The 21,096-nt window shown below is 39.6% G+C and overlaps 1 protein-coding gene across 2 annotated transcripts; it reads left to right on the plus strand.

The window, feature by feature from the left end:
• Positions 1-685: 685 nt before the first annotated feature.
• Positions 686-19,570, plus strand: rbms1a (RNA binding motif, single stranded interacting protein 1a). Of its 2 annotated transcripts, XM_039795467.1 has the most exons (14): positions 693-1,142; positions 3,270-3,412; positions 5,288-5,346; positions 6,889-6,980; positions 8,088-8,245; positions 9,066-9,145; positions 9,263-9,363; positions 9,821-9,870; positions 9,962-10,052; positions 12,466-12,516; positions 13,277-13,378; positions 14,431-14,499; positions 16,412-16,486; positions 17,530-19,570. In XM_039795467.1, exons 1-13 carry the CDS (start codon positions 1,092-1,094, stop codon positions 16,478-16,480), a joined length of 1,116 nt encoding a protein of 371 aa, XP_039651401.1. In that variant the 5' UTR covers positions 693-1,091; the 3' UTR covers positions 16,481-16,486; positions 17,530-19,570. The 2 variants fall into 2 exon arrangements, with proteins under 2 accessions (XP_039651402.1, XP_039651401.1); XM_039795468.1 differs by lacking the exon at positions 12,466-12,516 and having other exon boundaries at positions 686-1,142.
• Positions 19,571-21,096: the final 1,526 nt, after the last annotated feature.

The following is a 21,096-nucleotide window of genomic DNA, read 5'->3' on the forward strand; positions in this document are numbered from 1 at the left end:
TTTCAGTGGTGTGTTATTTGTGTGCCATATGGCAAAATGCTTAGTTTTTTTAGTTAATTTTTACAAGCACATAAGCAAATCGATCTTGTGAATGCACTCAAAAGGGAAAATATGAATGCTTCTCTTGATTTATAAGTTCACAAAGAAGTGAATATTGTGCTTCCACCTAACCCTTTATGTCACAAACAGCACTAGGCCTATATGGAGCATATAGGCTAGAACACAGGCTTAATTTCAGAATACAGTATATTAAAGATAGGATTTAAGTTTTTTTTAATGCATGGTAATATTTGTTTTGTATATTAATCTGCTCTCTCCCATAGTTGGGTTTTTGTAGGGAATGTGTGACCTCCAGTCCAGGCCAGTCCCTGCTTATATTTCATTGCATCCTGATTCTCTGACATGTTACTGAGTTGGATGGGGGGAAGGGTAGGAAGAGGAAGAGAGTGTGTGCGTGTGTGTGTGTGTGTGTGTGTGTGTGTGTGTGTGTGTGTGTGTGTGTGTGTGTGTGTGTGTGTGTGTGTGTGTGTGTGTGTGTGTGTGTGGGGAGGAGGTGGGGGTGAAGAATGCTTGGTATGTGCGGACGACAACAACTTGAAAGGTGACGAGTGTTCAGCCCAACCGATTGTGCGCTTACAAATCAAACCCAAAATCACTTTGTATCCGACTATAAACTGAGCCGCGGAACACCAGACGTTCCAACGTGCCTTTATCACAGAAACATAAACCGCCGGTGCGAGTTTGTTTGAGGCGACCACGCAGTTTATTTGATGTCAAACACCCTGCAGAGGCGGAGATGGTTTGGTCTGTAGTAGGTGGGACTGCCGAGCGGTCTGCAGCAGGACGTCGTAGATCAATGAACCGGACCGAAGGGTTGGTCCATCGCCTGGTGTGCATCTGACTGTATGAGTCAGTATACGCTACATATGCAGGACCGAGGCTTTTTTTTTGTACTGTTAAACAACCCGTTCAGTATGTTTTAAACCGACTGGCTATTTCATAGGCCCCCTACACCGCTTGGATTCCGTCTCTAGTGGCTCCTCGTTGCGATTTTCATTTTTCTTTTTTGGGAAATAAAATAAATCTCCAGGATGATCTTCGCAAACACAGGCAACCCGCTGAAGACAGCCAATCGTAAACAGGTAGGCCAAACACATACACACGTTCGTTTTTATTTTATTATTATTTGTTATAGGCTTTTTCTTCTGCCTACTTCCACACTTGAGGCAGCATTTGAATAAGCAGGCTGAATGATAGCAGCCACAAATGACATTGGAAAGCCCTTCCTGGCTTTCATACGGGACATATTTAAATATATCATCCTTTCAACAATAAATTCATTAAATTCTTAAAAAAATAAAATAAAATGGTTCCCCTGCTTTCAGTCGACTTGTCAAACGGGATGCTGATCCTCTGATAGGCTACATGGAGATATAAAGCCAGCTGCTGCTGACCCGATCTATAACTCTAAAACCGAGACTTTAATTATTATGTCTATATAACCTTGTTTGCCCAGTCACCCGCCCCCTCTGGTCAATATGCATGACGGTTATTGTAGTCCATTTTATAGATTAATGCATTCTGGGTGAATCCAGTGAGAGAGGGAGAGTGTAATTCACTGTAATGTATGTCAGTGTGCTGGAGTGAACTGTGCTGCCTGCATCCCTCTCTCAGGTGAACAAAAAGGTAATTGAAGGCCGTGCCCCCTTGCTTTCCCATCACACCTTTCGATTTAGATGGAAATAGAAAGCAGGCGCAGAGGTGAGAGGCAGCTGCCATTCTAACCTCTGATGATGGAAATGTGAGCCTTCGGTCAGATGAAGTGGATTGAGGCTGCAGCCAATTCGATCCCAAATATCCATCTCTCAGATTAAACTGTAATATTTATTCATCAGAAGGCACTGTATATGACTTGGAGGACAGGAATCTGAAAGCAGCCACATATGAATCCCTGCAGGGAAGCAGTGAATGAGTTTTCAGTGTAGGCGTAACACAGGTTTAGTCTGCTATAAGGTGCGATGATGCCTCTGTGAAATGTACCACTGTTAGCTGCCCTCTAATGGAGTAGGCGTACAGTCTCAGAGGCCTGATGTGAACCCTTGATGGTCTCAAACAAAGTAAGCATGAATTGTACACCAACAGAAATGTAAGGCCTCTTACTTGATGACACAACAGGCCTAACAGACGGTCCTGCCACAGCGATCGGTTCTTTATCTATAAAAGAAGCTGCCATGAACATTTTTCTGTCATTATGACTGCGGGAGAATATCTCAGTGATTCTTGTTGGCATGGCTGTAGTTGTATTCATGGCTTTGGCTCTTGGAGTGGATTGTCCTTTGGTTATGGACAGATGGTGTGATTCTGCCATGCTTTGTCTTTGATCTGATCTGGAGAGGGTTTGGGGTGGCTGGGAGCTATTTTAATGAATGAGTAAGGGGAAGGAAATGCTTTGCAGGACAGCGCTGCCTGGTTTGGCTCACAAGTATGAAGAAAACTGAACACAGATTTAATCACATTGTGATCCATAAAGGCACACATACAAGAATACGTATGTTTTAATGTATTCTCTCTGTGGTATAGCCTACTGGTGGACAGAATCCTATTTTTTCAACAGCCGGGAGAAAAATGTCAAACCTACCATGCCACTCAGACCCTGACAGTGATGGTATTCAGATCATATCAGATCAAGTAAAAGTAGAAATACTAGCCTATAGTCTAAAAAATACTCCATTACAATTAAAAGTCCTGCATTAAAAATGTACCTTAAGTAAGTATTATCCACAACAACTTTAACGTTTAAAAGTAAAAGCATTCATAATGCAGGAATGCTCTACTCAGAGTATTATATTATTAGATATAATTACTTAATGTTTTTCAATGTGTAGCTAATTTTAGGTACTTACAGAAAATACAAATACTCAAGTAAAGTACAAGTACCATAGAATTGCTCTTAAGTACAGTACTTAAATGTACTTCCACCACACTGGACCCTGATGTTGTCCCAGGCGTGTCACAATGCAGAAGAACCTAATCTGTTTTAGCTGCTATGTGGATTATTAATGAGCAGTTCTTATCGTCTTAAGAATAGTACAAGGGTGACCTTTAATGCAGCATGTTCATGAAATAATAAAGTCCAATCGTGCCCTCTGCATGTTTCTGCATTTTCGTTTCGCTCAGATGATGATGTTCTTGTGATCACTGTTGACCTGGGTTTAAATTAGATTATCTAGATCCCATACACTTTCTAACAGTGGGTTTCCTGTGTGCAGTCCTACCCCATGACTCCGTCCAGTCCCAGCAGCAGCAGCAACAGCAGCAGCACAGGCCTGGAGCAGCTCAGCAAAACCAACCTGTACATCCGCGGCCTGCCTCCTGCCACTACAGACCTGGACCTGGTCAAACTCTGTCACCAGTGAGTACACACTCGTGTACAGTATGAGCATAACAAGTATGCTAATGTGTGTTTTGTCCCTGATATGCTTGTTGCCTGACAAAAGAGGGCTTAAGATATGACATAGGCTACCAAGGTCATTCCATTACATGTCATTTAGCTGACGCTTTTATCCAAAGCGACTTACAATTGCTATATATGTCCGAGGCCGCACACCTCTGGAGCAGCTATGGGTTAAGTGTCTTGCTCAGGGACACATTGGTTGATGTATCACAGTGGGAATTGAACCTAGAGCTCCCACACTAAAAGGCATGTGTCATATCCACTGCACTATCACCACCCTGGTGGTTCCAATCTGATTTGATGAAGGTCTCTCCCTGACCCTGACCTCAGGCACATATACTGTAAGAGTTAAATGAGGGGACAGATACCACTCTCATGTCTGTACAGTAAATATGAAGCCACAGTTAAGAGAGGGTTAGCGTAGCTTAGCAAAAAGATTGGGAAAAGGGGGAAACAGTTAGCCTGTGTGAAACCACAACATGTCATTTTTACACATTTTACACAGTTTTTGTAATGGTAATTAGTGAGTTTTTAAGGGCTGGTAACGTCAGGCATATTTTATTATCTTTAAACAAAGCCATGCTAGTTGTTTCTCCCTGTTTCCAGTCTTTGTGCTAAGCTAAGTTAACCAGCTGCATGCGGAGGCTTCATATTTACCATACAGATATGAGAGTGGTATCAATCTTTTCATATAACTCTTGGCAAGACAACAAAATGTGTAATCATTCAAAATGAAAAATTTAATTATTCTGAGTTTCAACGGGGTTTTAGTAAATCACAAATGTTTTAAAGTAGTTTCGGATAGGTTTCCTATTTCATAACAAGAGATGTTCAGGAAAATTTACTGATAAAAGGAAATCTTTTGCATATAAATGACTATAGATAAATAAATACAATTTGAAATGTGTCAAACAAAATACATTGTGCAGTTTTAGTGCCAAATCATCAATGTTGGCATTCTAAGACACACACTGGTTTAACCATAATGCACTCTGTCACATAAAATGCTCCAACCACCACCATTCCTCCATAACCAGACACACATGGAAATGTCTTAGCTCGACTGTGGTATGTGAAGCGGACTGCAAAAATTATTTTCTAAAAAAAGAAAGAAACAGTCATGTAAACCAGGGAACATGTTCGATACTTCATACTATAGGCTTCAGTCCGAGTGGTTAGTGTGGTGAATGCCATAATTAGTGGAGTTTTGTCTCCCCTCTTTCCCTCTGAATCACAAGCATATGGAGAGAGGCATTTGCCCATGTAACCAGCAGCAGCAGCAGCAGCAGCAGCAGCTGTTTGTGTCCTGTTTGCTTGTGTTTTGTTCATGTTCCCAATGGTGTTTGCCAGCACAAAGCAGAAATGAAAGTGCTTTTCATAGCAACAAGGTCTGAATGGTGATGTAAGCTAGGCATTCAGTCTGTATGTTGTGTGCACTCAGATAGCAGCTCACAGCTTTTGCCACAGTTCAACTTGAGTATGAAGTCAGAGATAAAGCAAAGCCTAGATTCTTTGTGTTTGAAAACATGTAGGAGAGAGTAGTGATGGACAGTATGTGCCTCTGACATTGTGACCAGTTTTTATTATTTTAATAAAGTGTTCTGCTTGTGTTGTATTTTATTTATTTAATCTCACTCGAAATGTTGAGTAAAAGTACTCTCTATACAAAGTTCTCTGGAAATGCATACACCAAAATTTGACATTACCAATACATAATGAGGAGTCCAAGGCGATTACGAGACATTTTGATAAAATACTACTACTATTCTAACTTGTTGTACATTTTTTACAAAGAGTTATTTGAAAGTAATCTACATGTTGATGTGTGCACAGGTATGGCAAAATTCAGTCAGCAAAAGCAATCCTGGACAAGACAACCAACAAATGTAAAGGTCAGTACGGTTATTTACTTACCAGACATTGTTTATCAGATACTGTATATGAGTATATTTAACTATATAACTTAAGTCCTCTTCCAGTGCTGGAACATATCTCCACTGCATGTTTAAGTACGGAGACTTATTGTTTAGTTGTGACTGTTGTTTTCAGCTGAGGTTCATAAAGTGTCACAACAGGGTTTTCGTGCATTGCATTACATTTTATACTATATACCCATGTGACTGCACAATTGTAAGATATGGAAACATACTATGTTATTTTAGATGTTTTGAATGAATTTCCATACCTTCCAGGCAGCTCCTGGTTTTCATTCATTTCCATAGTGTATGAAAATCAATTTGCAGCAATTTGATACTTTGCTTGGGTTGGGTAATCAATCCCTATGTGAACACGAGCAGTGAATGTGTCTCAAACATGTTATGTGTATGCATGACATCACAGCCGAAAGTACAGCTTGATTTGCAAAGTCTGCACTGCAATACAATGCATTGAAAACATAGCAAAGCAGATTATGATGGATTACCTAAATCAAGCAGATTTAGAGGCTCTACAAACAGATTTTCACACTTTATGGAAATGTATGGAAACTAATGAGTGACTGGGTGATGGGAAACACATACAAAAATCAGAAACACCATGGTATGCTTTGGAAAATGATGGAAAGGTATGGTAGGTAAAGTATGTTTTGTCATAAATCCAGATAAACATAGGCGCTGGTTTTTGGTTTTCACATGTCATTTCACGCCATTTAGTCTCTACTGACCTATATTGTGAAGTAGTATAAAGAGCAACAAAGTCCGCATAGGGAGTAGAAAGCTGTTTTGTGTCCCGTGTGAAACCAAAAGTCAATGTTGACTACTAGTACAAGGTACAAGACTACTTAACTTACGTACTGTACGTAACTTAATGTATGTAACAAACTTACTTATTTTAACCCACATTAACCACATGTTTAAAACTGACAAGTTGGGAATGAGAACTTGGCATTAAATGGCAAGCGAAAAGCTTAAAATGTGTTGACATTACATGTAAAATGTACTTAAAAGTGGCGTGCAATTTATACACCTCTCCATGAGATCACATTGGCTAGGCAGATTTTTTTTTTTTTTAATCTTTGGACAGAGGTAGTTGTTTCCCCTGTTGCCAGTCTTTATGCTAAGCTCAGCTAGCTGGCTGCTGGCTTCAGCTTCATATACTGTATACCACACAGACATGAGAGTGATACCAATCTTCTCATCTTACTCTTGAGAAGACAGAATGTTAAAAAATGTTAAACTATTTCTTTAAAATATTTAAGAAATAATTCTGAGAGAAATCAGATTTTTTTTGAATTGTTTTGTAGTGTAAATTAAAACAAAACAAAATTGTGTGTCATGATTGATAATGTAAAAGATATCTTGATACGTTTACAGTACTAAACAGTAAGAATAAAAAATGAATGACCCATTCCCCAGTAATAGTACAAAATGTACAATAGATGGTTGCTCTTATTATTTAGTGAGTGTTCATATAAATACTATTCTACCAAACTACAGGTTACGGCTTTGTGGACTTTGACAGCCCTGCGGCTGCTCTAAAGGCAGTACATGCTTTGAAAACCAGCGGCATACAGGCCCAGATGGCCAAGGTGAGTTTGGTGCGTGTGTGTGCATATTTGTCTTGCTTGTGAACATCTCTGTGGGGCTGTGCTTCTGTAATGCGTGCATGTGGCCGTTGTGTGTTGGAGAATGACATTAGACTGGTCACATGACCTCAACTGACAAGCTGTTCTTCCCGTGACCCCATTTACTTTCACTGTAGAAACCAGATGTCACGTTCCTCTCTGCCAAAGAACCTGTCAGTCACTTTGACGCGTTACACACAACCACCAGCCCACACACTAACACACCACCCTGGTTAGGTTTTACTAAATAGATTGTACAGATTTTTTTTTTTTTACCAGTATTATTACTATGTCACTGAGTGTTAACAATTATCATTCATGCTTACTGATGCATATTGCAGCGAAGCACTATAGCAACAGTACTGCTGCTTCAAGCCATTCTTGATCCTCTGTGACTAATTCAAAGCAGTTTTTCATTTTTCACAAATATTTTTAGATGACAAATGTGTTTCTGCATCACATCTGTGATTTGTCTGGTAGTGGAGCAGCGGGAATTTTCTGGATCGTTTAATTTCTTTCTCCCCTTTCCCAGCCCAGCCTGTGTTGCTTTGCTTGAATTCATGGGTGAGAGTTCATTGATGAAGGCTTGCTCTCTGGAGACCTGCATGTAGCTGCTTTGTTTGGAACAAACACGGCCGAACACAGTTTGTGTGTTGTGGTAGCTAGGCTACGCTGCTCTCCTGCTGTTTCTAGGGAAGACTGTAGAGACGCATAGATGCTGCACAGTACAGATGAAGTGTGTGTGTGTGTGTGTGTGTGTGTGTGTGTGTGTGTGTGTGTGTGTGTGTGTGTGTGTGCGTGTGCGTGTGCGCGTGTGTGCCTATTGTTCATTGAACCAAATACTGTATCTTCTTTTGACCCTTAACCATCCTTTGGTCTTAACCCTGATCCACACAGACAATGTTCATAGCAGAGAAAAATATATTTTGTTAGTCTAGTATTTGTCAGTGAAGAAATAGCGCAGTTATCTGTGGTTCAATGCAAATGTGCCTGGAATTATACTTGCATTTAAGCATGTGGCTCTCTCTGTACTATGTACTACTTATTTTCCATCTTCTTTTCTGTGAACAGCAACAGGAGCAGGACCCCACTAATCTGTACATTTCCAACTTGCCTCTTTCTGTGGATGAGAAAGAGTTGGAGAACATGCTGCAGCCCTTCGGCCAGGTTGTCTCCACCCGGATCCTCCGAGACTACAGCGGTAACAGCCGAGGCGTGGGCTTCGCCAGGTCGGTCACAGAAGATTGACAAAAAGGAGCACTCGTGTGTTTCCCTGTTGAATTATCTTTAATTGAGTTGTAGAATACACGTTCAGCTTTCATCACAAACCTGTGATGATAAATAATGAACAAACTAAAAATTAGCATTCAATGAATTTTACCTAGTGCTGCAGTGGTGCTACTGTTCGAGGACAATAATTGGTAAACAAAAAAGTAGTTGATTTTTGTTAAAGATAAAATGTTGTGAACATTTGCGACAACTTTTTTGCTTATGCGGTATTTCTTTTGACATAATATAACACAATAAATGACTGAAGGTTTCGAGGCCACGTTCACTCTTGCATCTTTGAGCTTCACAGTCAAACTGGTATGTCCTGTTGCGTGTACAGGATGTGCTTCTGTATTTACAGTGCTGTCAGTGAGTTTGTAATAGCAAACGTAATATAATTAGTATTAGTTTGTGTTGACATTCGTTGTCTCTTGACTTTTGCGATCCTCAAAATAATTTTAATGCGGTTGACAAACCTGCTATTGTTTTGAAGGGAAGCCAATTGAGGACAAGTTGAGATCATAAGCTCCTGTTCCCATTTATATACACACAGCTAAGCGTATTTGTGTAAGAATCCGAGTGTACTTTGGTTTGTCGATCAGACCTGAATGGGAACTAGCATTAAAAATGAGGAAGGACAATTGTGCTCAACTTTTGTATGAACGGGGTCAATAGTTATCCCAGTTTGCATCACGCCTTGCAATCTCACTTTGTGTTCAACTGTAGATCGTCTCTGTGTGGTTTGATGATGAATCATTGTTTTATCTTCTCCCCTGTCAGGATGGACACGACAGAGCAGTGTAATGCAGTCATCTCCCACTTCAATGGGAAGTTTATCAAGATAGCTTCTGGAACTCTGGGTAGGAGAGAATGTCACCTTCCTGTTCACTCTCCCTCTGATGAAAACTGTGGAGGCGCTGATGATTGATTGCTGAGTCGTAATATGTCAGTTTTTTTTTTTTATGCTTTGCCCCCAGCTCCCTCTCAGCCCTTGCTGTGTAAGTTTGCAGACAGTCAAAGGAAGAAACATGCTCACAGCGGATTTGTTCCCAATGGACATACAGGGGATCTGAGACTAGTATGTATCCGCCTATATCATCTTACATGTGTTGTAACCTTTTGCCCGCTCTGTGTGATGAGAATGAATGAATTAAGTTTTTATTATTGTGTCATGCATACTGTCATGCCCAGTTCTAAAAAGCAAAAGCCCATTAACAATCAAATCTTCTGACCTTCATTGTCTACAACAGAATTCATTAATTACTCGCAAAACATTAACAAAGCAGTACTGAAGAAAATCAGTGTAAATATGAATAGTCCAGTTCCACTTTTTAAGACTTTTAAGTTAAAATTAAACACCATTCAAATTTTTGATTATCTGAGTATGTTTTGTTGAGCCATTTAATGGAAAATTAACTCTTTTCAATGATTGTACAGTACAAAAGAAAATGAAAAAGTCATATTTTCTATATTATTATTTTCATTTAGACCCATTATAACATCATTATTTTTGATTGCCTATTTCCTCACCTCAGGGTGCAATGACTCTTACCTATGACCCCTCCTCAGCGGCTATACAGAATGGGTAAGTTACACTACAAGTCATGACAGCATTTAACTTTTTAACTAGAGTCATAATTCTTGAGCTTTATTTTGAAATACTGTCTTTTCCCTAGGTACTATCCTTCTCCGTATCCAATGAACAACAGGATAATGACGATGCAGCCTGCGATGTCTCCCTACATGTCTCCAGTCTCTGCTTACCAGGTACTGCAGAGGTTCCTGACTATAAACAAGTCCAACGACCAGAACTGAATTTAAATCATCTCTCTCTCTCTCTCTCTCTCTCTCTCTCTCTCTCTCTCTCTCTCTCTCTCTCTCTCTCTCTTCCCCTATGTTGCGTTTCATTTCCGGGGTTGTTCAGATGCTGCCGGAAATTCCGCCGGATGTCCCTAATTTTCGGCCGGATGTCTGTCACCTTCCGCTTTCTTTGTGTTGGCATTCTAAACTCTGGTCGATTTTAGGGACTATGGTTAATGCTCCTCAGATCTCTGCAGGGTAAATCCAGACAGCTAGCTAGACTATCTGTTGAATTTGAGTTTTCCGTTGCATGACTAAAACAACCTTTGGACGTACACGTGTTCCACCAAAACAAGTTCTTTCCCGAGGCTATTTTACAGAGGCACCATCACTGCGTTTGGTGCTTGGCGCCGCCCAAGACAATTGTGATTAGTTTAAATAAATGCCATTAAACCAGAGCCCGCTTTTCTCCCATCCTGGAATGTTGTCTGGACTAGCCAGACCTTTCTCCTGGTAGGTCTGACAATGCGAGACAACATTTGAGATAATGGTTTATACGTACAGTATACGTGGGTTAGGGTGTATTTTTGCTTGTGTGTGTGTGTGTGTGTGTGTGTGTGTGTGTGTGTGTGTTGTGTGTGCTATAGATGTAGTAAAAATAGGTGTTAAATCTGCCCTGGGCCAAAAATCATGTCATATGACAGGAAGCTTAGCGATTCACAGGAGTGAAGTAGTCAAATAAACCCTCCTCTTTTCAGCAGGTACATCCTCTCTGAGTCATGCCTTCTATGAATTTGGTTCTTGGTCACTGTTTTGTAATATTTCGCTCATACATTTTGATTCAATACTTTCTGTGCATTAGAAACACTTTCGGCCGCTTGAAATAAATTTGCACATAGGGGATGAATCTGATTGGTCTTACTTTTGAATATAAACCTCTACCAGATGTTCTTCAGATGAACCCACAACCTGTTTGGGTTCTCCACGCCTGTCTGGTAGACGTTCCCATCATGTGGAAAGTTGGTAATAAGTTCTAAGTAATAAGTTCAGACATTCTCTTTGTGTAGTTTGTCCAAGACAAAACAGCCTAACATTAGATGAAATGTATGCAAATTCGATCATCGACCTGGCACCTTTAGGGCTCTGGTACTATGAACACTTGCTGTATGAACTTTTCGTACTAATCCACAACTAGCATTGACATTTAACAAAGGCTCACATTTTCAATCAGATGGGGGAGGCACTTCCTCCTAGGTACTCGCCTCCAGGTGTCCTAGTCAGTGCTAGTGTGAACACTGGAGTCTCCAAGTAAAATGATGGAGTAGGTGAAGCTTCCTCAAGGACCCAACTCACTCATAATTTTAGGCGTAAGCACCCAGACAACAGTCAGCCCTCACCCAGCAGTCACGTCCAAGCAACCCTCTCATCCACTGGGAGAAAGTGAGAGTTTTACCACATCTCAATCATTATTATGGAGGAGTTTGGTTCCAGAGGCAATGCTGGATGAGAAGTGAGTCCAACTACATCCAGTTGGTATCTCTCAATTTTATGCTCCAGCTCCTCCCCCTCATACAATTTCTGCCCTTTGCCCAATTGGCATTGCATCTGTCCTGATACCTACCTTTTGCCTTGAGGGTTGTGGAAGTGGCTACAAAGACCTGTGGTTCCAAGGTGGGCAAGTGGTGGACACCAGCAGTGATGGAAGCTGTGTAGCTAAACAGGGGAGCATTTCAAGTATTGGTTTGCACAAGTGAGGGACTTAGGCCAAAAAGGTTGCACCCTCTACAGCAACATATACAAAAAATGTAAAAAATCGGGCATTCTCAGAAAAAAAGGCTACCACGATATCCTTCTGCTAGCTTCAAAGAACTTTTGGAGAACCACTGAGCACCTCAGGAGGGGGAGGCAGAGCCTAAAGTGGGGATATAATTGAGAACTCCAAGAAGAACTTTATTTAACTCCTAATCAGACAGACATACCCTTCAGAACAGGAGGCCGAACTGTAAGATTCATGGAGTTTGGATGCCATCTTAATTGCTAAGGTCATCGGGTAGTTAAATAGCCCATTAGCCAACAGAGGGGGAAACAGATTGGCCCTAAAAATCTGAATGCTTTGGATATTTTTGGGACTGTCATGGTTGATTAAAATTTCAGAGCAGAAATAGTGGCTTTAAAACGCATGGATGGACTGATGGATAGAGTATATGGTGTTGCAGTCCAAATGTATCATTTAGACTAACACCCTTGTATGTCTGTTTTAAAAACAATTGTTATTGCAATGGTAAAGTTAGTTTGTAACATGAAAGTTTCATTCAAGACACATGAATAACGCTCTCGTTCTGCCTCTCCCTTCCTGTTTTCCTGTCTGATCCTCCGTTAGGTACAGAGTCATTCTTGGGTGGCACATCAACCATATATCATGCAACACCCGGTAAGGGAACAACGACATTTGCTTCCCCATACACTCGTAGACCACCTCCTTTTCTGTGTACAGGAAATGGGCGTGTGGCGCCACTACGGCTCTGAGCTCACAGTGTTACTTTAATCAGCCCGTTCTGCTGACACAATCAAACCTACAACCTCTAAAACTTCCCCAAATGTAGGAGAAGAACAGAGCTGAGACAATTTCTGGGAAATAGCCACTGTGTATTTACATATTGTAAGTGTGTATATGTGTGTTAGAGTGTTTTATGAAAGAGATACAGTATGGAACAACTAAAAAGACATTCAGCCACCACCCCCCCTTTCTCTGGATCCAGCAGGAAATGCCTGGAGCAGAGACAGTCTTGTGACTCTTCCAACAGATGGTTTCCAGTGGAACAAGTGTCTCTACTGATCTGCCCCCTCCCCCACGGTCTATTCCCTTAAGGCGTCATGTTTAAAGGAATATACCCCATCTGAAAACAGACTAGCGCTGGCAGCAACATCACACCTTTTACATATTTTTTCGTCCTGTAATGTAACAAAGGAGCGCAACATTTTTATTGCTGCAATTTTATATTTTGTCAAACCTTTTTCTGAAAGCCACAAAATATATATATTTCCCCAGCTAATCTTTCTGGTCTGTCCTACATACATAGGGTTTAAACAGTAACTCGTGCTATATTTGTACTCAACACACACTGCCATTAGTTTGTTTTAGTCTGTAGAAATGTTGTATGTGGTAAAAACTCAGCTGCCTTGTATTACAGGGTGCTGTGATGTCTCCCTCTGTGGATCCCTCCATGTCAATGCACCCTTCAGCCATGATTACTCAGCAGATGGGCCAGCTGTCACTGGGAAACAATGGAGCGGTGAGTGGAATTCTGGGATATCCTACATCACACGCAGCATTGATCAAATTAAGCCTGTGTAGTATAACTAAATAAAAGAAATGCTCACAAATATTAGGAAAAAATGTTTGTTTCAGTGTAGTATGACAGTGATTATACATAGACTTATGAATATGCCTGAACAGAGGCTCACTAGAAAGATCTTTATTGGGGCATTTTGCACCCCTGGATTAGTGAGGTGAAATACTTTTTATTTATTTTATTTTTCAAAACTGATTACAATGTAATGTTTATCACACAGCACAAATTGTTCCTGATATACAAAGATAGATAGTCTGTGGAATTACAAACACATTGTCTGATGACAAACTAGTGTAAAGCCTATCCATGAAGAGAAAATACTTTGTTTACTGCTATGTGAGCCCAAAGATGAAGTATTGCTCATTATATGATTTTTTAAGGGACACCGTTTTCATAAAATGTCTGATGGGTTCTTCTAAATCAATGATTCAACAAAAAAGTGTCACAATTGTGGCAGGTTTTATTTGTAGAGGACAGAAGACAAAGTTTTAAGTTTGCAATGTTATATCATACGTAAGAAGTTACGTTTATGTCTGACAAATGTTTCCCCACTGCAACAGTTTTTTAAGTCCTATAGGCTGGGCCGTGTTATGTGCATGGCACAGTAGAAATAGTAGAAAGTAAATAAAGACTCTCTGGACTAATGCTAAATGCTACATGTATGGCAACAGGTTTTTCGAAATAGCTGCTCTCTGCCTTTCCTTACATTTTCTATTTTTCAAGAGTCAACCTAAAACACACTTTTACTCAGTGCCATGTAATTGTGGCCTAGAATGTGCTCTTATATCTCCTCTGAAACCTCTCTAGGAATTTGTTTTCTGTGCAGGCTGTAAAAATGATTTAGGTTTTATTTCTTTGTCATGTTTTCTCCTTTCTTTCATGTTTTATTTGTTGAGTCAAGTAGCACAAGATGCATGTATAGCAAACCTTTCAGGTCTGACAAAATGCAATACCATTCAATAGTTTTTATTTAATTCTTTCTTATCTTACAGTATATTTCAGCCAACCCTGGTGTCCAGGGAGCTTACATGCCTCAGTATCCTCCCATGCAGGCAGCAGCTGTAAGTTTATTATATCTTTGTCCCATTCAGCTCTTCATTTAAGACATTCAGCTCTATACCTGGTGTCCATTTAACTGTGATGTACAGTGCCTTGCGAAAGTATTCGGCCCCCTTGAACTTTTCGACCTTTTGCCACATTTCAGGCTTCAAACATAAAGATATAAAACTGTAATTTTTTGTGACGAATCAACAACAAGTGGGACACAATAATGAAGTGGAACGAAATTTATTGGATATTTCAAACTTTTTTAAGAAATAAAAAACTGAAAAATTGGGCGTGCAAAATTATTCAGCCCCTTTACTTTCAGTGCAGCAAACTCTCTCCAGAAGTTCAGTGAGGATCTCTGAATAATCCAATGTTGACCTAAATGACTAATGATGATAAATAGAATCCAGCTGTGTGTAATCAAGTCTCCGTATAAATGCACCTGCTCTGTGATAGTCTCAGAGGTCCGTTTAAAGCGCAGAGAGCATCATGAAGAACAAGGAACACACCAGGCAGGTCCGAGATACTGTTGTGGAGAAGTTTAAAGCTGGATTTGGATACAAAAAGATTTCCCAAGTTTTAAACATCCCAAGGAGCACTGTGCAAGCGATAATATTGAAATGGAAGGAGTGTCAGACCACTGCAAATCTACGAGAACCGGCCCATCCCTCTAAACTTTCAGCTCATACAAGGAGAAGACTGATCAGAGATGCAGCCAAGAGGCCCATGATCACTCTGGATGAACGCGGAGATCTACAGCTGAGGCGGGAGACTCTGTCCATAGGACAACAATCAGTCGTATACTGCACAAATCTGGCCTTTATGGAAGAGTGGCAAGAAGAAAGCCATTTCTTAAAGATATCCATAAAAGTGTCGTTTAAAGTTTGCCAAAAGCCACCTGGGAGACACACCAAACATGTGGAAGAAGGTGCTCTGGTCAGATGAAACCAAAATCGAACTTTTTGGCAACAATGCAAAACGTTATGTTTGGCGTAAAAGCAACACAGCTCATCACCCTGAACACACCATCCCCACTGTCAAACATGGTGGTGGCAGCATCATGGTTTGGGCCTGCTTTTCTTCAGCAGGGACAGGGAAGATGGTTAAAATTGATGGGAAGATGGATGGAGCCAAATACAGGACCATTCTGGAAGAAAACCTGATGGAGTCTGCAAAAGACCTGAGACTGGGACGGAGATTTGTCTTCCAACAAGACAATGATCCAAAACATAAAGCAAAATCTACAATGGAATGGTTCACAAATAAACATATCCAGGTGTTAGAATGGCCAAGTCAAAGTCCAGACCTGAATCCAATCGAGAATCTGTGGAAAGAACTGAAAACTGCTGTTCACAAACGCTCTCCATCCAACCTCACTGAGCTTGAGCTGTTTTGCAAGGAGGAATGGGCAAAAATGTCAGTCTCTCAATGTGCAAAACTGATAGAGACATACCCCAAGCGACTTACAGCTGTAATCGCAGCAAAAGGTGGCGCTACAAAGTATTAACTGAAGGGGGCTGAATAATTTTGCACACCCAATTTTTCAGTTTTTTGATTTGTTAAAAAGGTTTGAAATATCCAATAAATTTCGTTCCACTTCATGATTGTGTCCCACTTGTTGTTGATTCTTCACAAAAAATTACAGTTTTATATCTTTATGTTTGAAGCCTGAAATGTGGCAAAAGGTCGAAAAGTTCAAGGGGGCCGAATACTTTCGCAAGGCACTGTATATCTTAAAACAATAATTGTGTTAGGATATTACATCATAACAGCCCATGCCACTCCAATCATCTTCTACTCATAGTGCCTTGAGTTGTTTGTGTGTGTTTAGTGTTGGTCCTCTAAAACTATCAATTATCTCAGTGCAAACACAGTGAATATAGTTATTATCACGCTCTAAATGAGAGATGCTGTTTTGCTTTTCAGGAAAACGGCACGCCGCAACAAGTGGATTCTTCCAACAACTCGTCTCCTTATAGTCAACTCAGCAAGTAATCACAGGTACACTTTAGTTTCTCAGTTGTCTGACTTGAATGCCTGAAAGTTGTTTATTTCAGCAACTTTACTGCCACATAATAGAAGTTATGGTACCACTTTCTAATAAGAACACCTTTGGTGTCTTGCTTATATGCCTAAAAGTATTTGCTTTATTAATGGTTTATTTTTACAACCTGGTAAGCCCAAAATTCTTCTCATTGATGGCTTATAACTGATCTATAAAGCATTTTATTTTGTTAACCATGTACATTATATACATTTTTATATATATATATAAATACACACACACACACACACACACACACACACACACACACACACACACACACACACACACACATACATACAATCTAAAATAAAGTTGTTGAACCTCACAGTAAATTGGCCAGCCGTGATGATGATGATGATGATGATGCATATTGTGAACAGAATATTGATTTTGCGAGTTATTTATTTAGTTGATTTCTGTTACATTTGTAAACTTTAAATTAATTCAGATCAAAATGTATTATGGGTCTTGTGTCAAACAATATATTGTCCCCCTTTGGAGACAGGCAGACTATCTGTACAGTAGCCTACATCAGTAGTATGACAGGTCCAGGCCACTTGTACACTTTATAACTACAGAAAGAGAAAATTCTATTTTTTAATTACTTTAGTTTTTATTGAATTTTCAGTACATTATAACAACTGAACACAGTCACCTCACTTAGTGAGTAATATAGAAAAACAAAGACAAAAACAACATAAAAATAAGTGTGTGTGTGTATATACATACATACATACATACATACATACATACATATATATATATATATATATAAATGTATATAATATACATGGTTAATAAAATAAAATGCTTTATAGATCAGTTAAAAGCCATCAATGAGAAGAATTCTGGGCGTACCAGGTTGTAAAAAGTTATAATTTATGAAACCTTTATACAAGGTGCCTGTGTAGGTCAAAGATAGTAAGATCCTAATGTTGCTGTTAAATATTAGTTCATAGTTTCTATATCAATGCTTCTGCTTTCTGTGTCTGTTTAGTTTTGGGCTTGATTCCCGCTCTGTGAGCCTGAGGGCAGGTGGGCAGGTTGCCAATGACATCCCAGGGGTAACAGTCACCGACTTCTCTGATTGGACCAGATACATGAACTTTTTTGCACAGCCCCGATGTTTGTGGTGGAAAATGAGGACAGTGTAAATGGACTCAAGCAGTTGGCTAATCACAGGAGAGAAAAAAAAAAAAAAAAAAAGATTTATTTTGATAAGAAACAACATGCTCTTTTTCCCCCTCTTTTTTCAAGGATTCTCAAACAAATTCCAGAGGACCCCCACCCCTCCCCCAGTATGATGTGATATTAAAATGCATGAGATTGAGGTAGTCCCCCCCCCCCCACCTCCAAGATTTCTATGATTTTATAGTTCCTTTATTTGTGATATATGAAAGAAAAATTTGCAAAACCTTGTTTGCACTGAAGTTTAAAGTTTCAGAATATCCTCATTTTGCTTTTCAAAGTCGCCACAAAATAGCTTAAAAAATCAAATCATGTTCAACTGCAATCGACAGCTGATACAGGTGGCCATTTCATTAGGTAATTAATGCATTTATTATTGGAAAAGGTGCCTTCCTTACGTCACATCAAACATTCTCCCACATTTCTTTCATCGAACTTGATCAGGTGTCATATTTCATATCTGATTAATCAAACGTGTGTGTGAAATCATAGAGATTTCCATTGAGTGTTTCGCTATCTAGTCTTCTGGTAGCAATAAAGACAATGAGAGTCCCACGGCAATACTGAGAAAAAAGGTGACAGACTCAGAGCAAGGTAATTCCTTATTTTCCCTCTTTCCTTTTTTAAAAAATCTTCAAGACGTGACATGAAAAAAAAGAGCCGTACTTTTATGAAATTACAAGTTTTACACCCAATGGACATCTTTTAGGAGGTTTTTTTGTTCTTCTTGTGGTCAGTTTGACCAATGATCTACCTCATTAGTTCTGCTGGAGTCTGCTGGTGTTATGGGGTTTGCAGGTAAAGCCCCCTTGTTCACCAGAATGGACGAAGCAGAACAAAAGCCACGCTCAGGAGCTGGCTAAATAGGACTTCTGCCCGTCTGTCTCCCACATGCAGCGTTTCTCTTCCTGATCTGTAAAGAAACATTGTGCTTTACTTCGTCTTTATTTGTCATTGCTTCTGTTCTGGTGTTTCTTTTTCTCACTATGATGAGCTTTGTGTGGTTGTGAGGCTCCATTTTAGAGATTCAATGTAAGTCAACTACTAGCTACTCCTTGAAATAGTTGGTTTACAATGTGCTTGAAACAAATGAATGCAGGCTATGTGCATTTATTTTGTACATTCTTCTGCCTTTGCCATTTTAGACAAATCTTAGATGACTCACCACTTCCCCTAACCTTTTCTCTTTTTCCTTTAATCTTGGGTTACACTGCTCTCCAAAAATAACGCTAGGATTTGGCCAAATTGTGGTCATTTGGTTATACAGCAGCTTAATTGTGTACATGCCAAACAATTTGGATCTCAAATCTTGCCTCATGCAAAAAAAAATTTAAAAAAATGCAACAATCATGTATGAAGTACTTTAAAAGCAGCAGTATTTTACAAGAATTTGATGGAAGTTGAGGTTGGCTTGTTCAGAATAAGATTTGTAAAAATATATGCGTTCAGGGCCAAAAGTGAAGAATAAGTGAGTTGTATTGTTTGCTTTGCTTTTTTTTTTTCTTCAAATTGATTATTTCTGATGTAAGAACTCTACACTACTATGAGACAAGAAAAATGGTTGAAGCTGTATGGTCGCGGTGCTTTTCCTCGATCAATAATACTGTAGCAGTAAACGCTCACCTTTGGAAAATACAACCAGTAACCTGCTTTTACTGAGTGTGCTTTCCCATTCTGAACTTTTGTTGCTGCAAAAAAATTTAAAAATGAAAAAAAAAAATCGTGTACATGTTATCCTCATTGCTTCCCCTGTCGCCTTCAACTAATTCTCAAGCAATCTTCTCCTTGCTCTTTCCTTTGAAAACATTGGAATAAAAACCGTGCTGAATAAAAGGCTCTTCTCTTTCTCAGATACGACTCGTGTCTCTTTTTGGTACTGCACGCTTGGAATGTTATGTGTTTGGAAGTTTAAAGGATAATTCTGGTGTTATTCTATATTTTTCTTAATCTTACCAGTAATGCGTTAATCCATCTCTCAATACTTTCCAACCTGTATGTGGGACTCATGCCGTGTATTCATACTATAAACTGGTATAGTTAATAGCTCAACTCAAACAGGAGTAAATATGGCAATTTGGGTGACTATTTGGCTGTGGATGAATAAACATTTGGTGCTCTATAGTGAGTATTTACATAAGCAGTGTATGTGGAATTAACTCACAATAAAGTACAATGCCTATGTTCACTGTAATGAAGGAACATTTCACTCAGTGCATCGTGTGTCTTTGATTGTTTGACAATTAAAAAATATCACCAGCCTTATTCTCTATCATCAAGCTAATTGGTTTTATAGCCTTAATCACAGGCAAGTTTAAAGATTTACAGACTTAAAGGAGTACTACAGCAATTAAGTACTGCACTTTCTTACACTGTGGGAACTCTGTGTAATCTGTATTTAGAGACAGACTAACAAAATCAGCAGCAGAGGCCGTGATATCCTCACTTTAAATCCCTTGTCTGAGTCAAGCTGCAGAAGCGTTCGATCCTACAATTTCCATTACGCAGCTCATAAAAAAAAAAAAGTTTATCTTCATTTCCTAGTAAAAGCTTGCAACTTTCAAACTCCGCAACTCCAGTTTGTAACCCATGCTTCCCATTAAAATGTCTCCAACCCAAAGCCAAAATAACTTTGTTTTTAAAAAGTATGGATAGCCTTTCCTCGAGACCGCAGAGGGCGGGGGGTGGGAGAGGCTTTTTGTTCTTGTTCAATTTTTGTTTCTCTGTTCTGTGCACCATCTGATATTACCTGGCATATATTGTGGAATTTGATCTGTATGTCTAAATGATAAATGGTGCTAATAAAAAATGTATATATTGATCTCCCTTTCGGAGCTACAGAAAACATAATTCATTACTGTGCTCAACAAGAAAATTGATCTTCATATGTTAAATCGGTGAAGTGCCCATTTAAAGTGCCCATATTATGAAAAAAACACTTTTTCTGGGATTTGGGGTGTTCTTTTGTGTCTCTGGTGCTTCCACACACATACAAACTTTGAAAAAAATCCATCCATGCTGTTTTGAGTGAGATACAGTTTCTGAATGTGTCCTGCCTTCAGTCTCCTAGTGAGCTGTTCAAAATCGGCTCGGACTGTGACGTCACAGTCCGAAATGAGCGGCAACCACATACCACACCTTAGCTCGTTAGCATGCTAACCGTTAGCATTAGCATGCTAACGCTAATGCTAACGCTAGCATGCTACGTCGTTCTCAATAGCAAAGCACTGCTACAACACACACAAGTTCACCATAATCTACAAAAGAACTACTTACATGTGTGCCCTCATTTAGAAGTCTCCCAGCTAATCTGCCTTGTAACTGACCAAAGTTGGAGAAACAGCCTGTCTTTTACTGTCTCTAGAGTTAGCTAGCTGAC

Source organism: Perca fluviatilis, chromosome 3, assembly GCF_010015445.1.
Source record: "Perca fluviatilis chromosome 3, GENO_Pfluv_1.0, whole genome shotgun sequence".
Classification (NCBI taxonomy): domain Eukaryota; kingdom Metazoa; phylum Chordata; class Actinopteri; order Perciformes; family Percidae; genus Perca; species Perca fluviatilis.

Bases quoted from the DNA above. Each gene is read 5' to 3' on its own strand.
- rbms1a (XM_039795467.1), top strand. From the start codon at position 1,092: ATGATCTTCGCAAACACAGGCAACCCGCTGAAGACAGCCAATCGTAAA. The intron at 3,413-5,287 runs GTGAGTACACAC...ATGTGTGCACAG, and splicing joins CTGGTCAAACTCTGTCACCA to GTATGGCAAAATTCAGTCAG. The intron at 13,379-14,430 runs GTGAGTGGAATT...CTTATCTTACAG, and splicing joins CACTGGGAAACAATGGAGCG to TATATTTCAGCCAACCCTGG.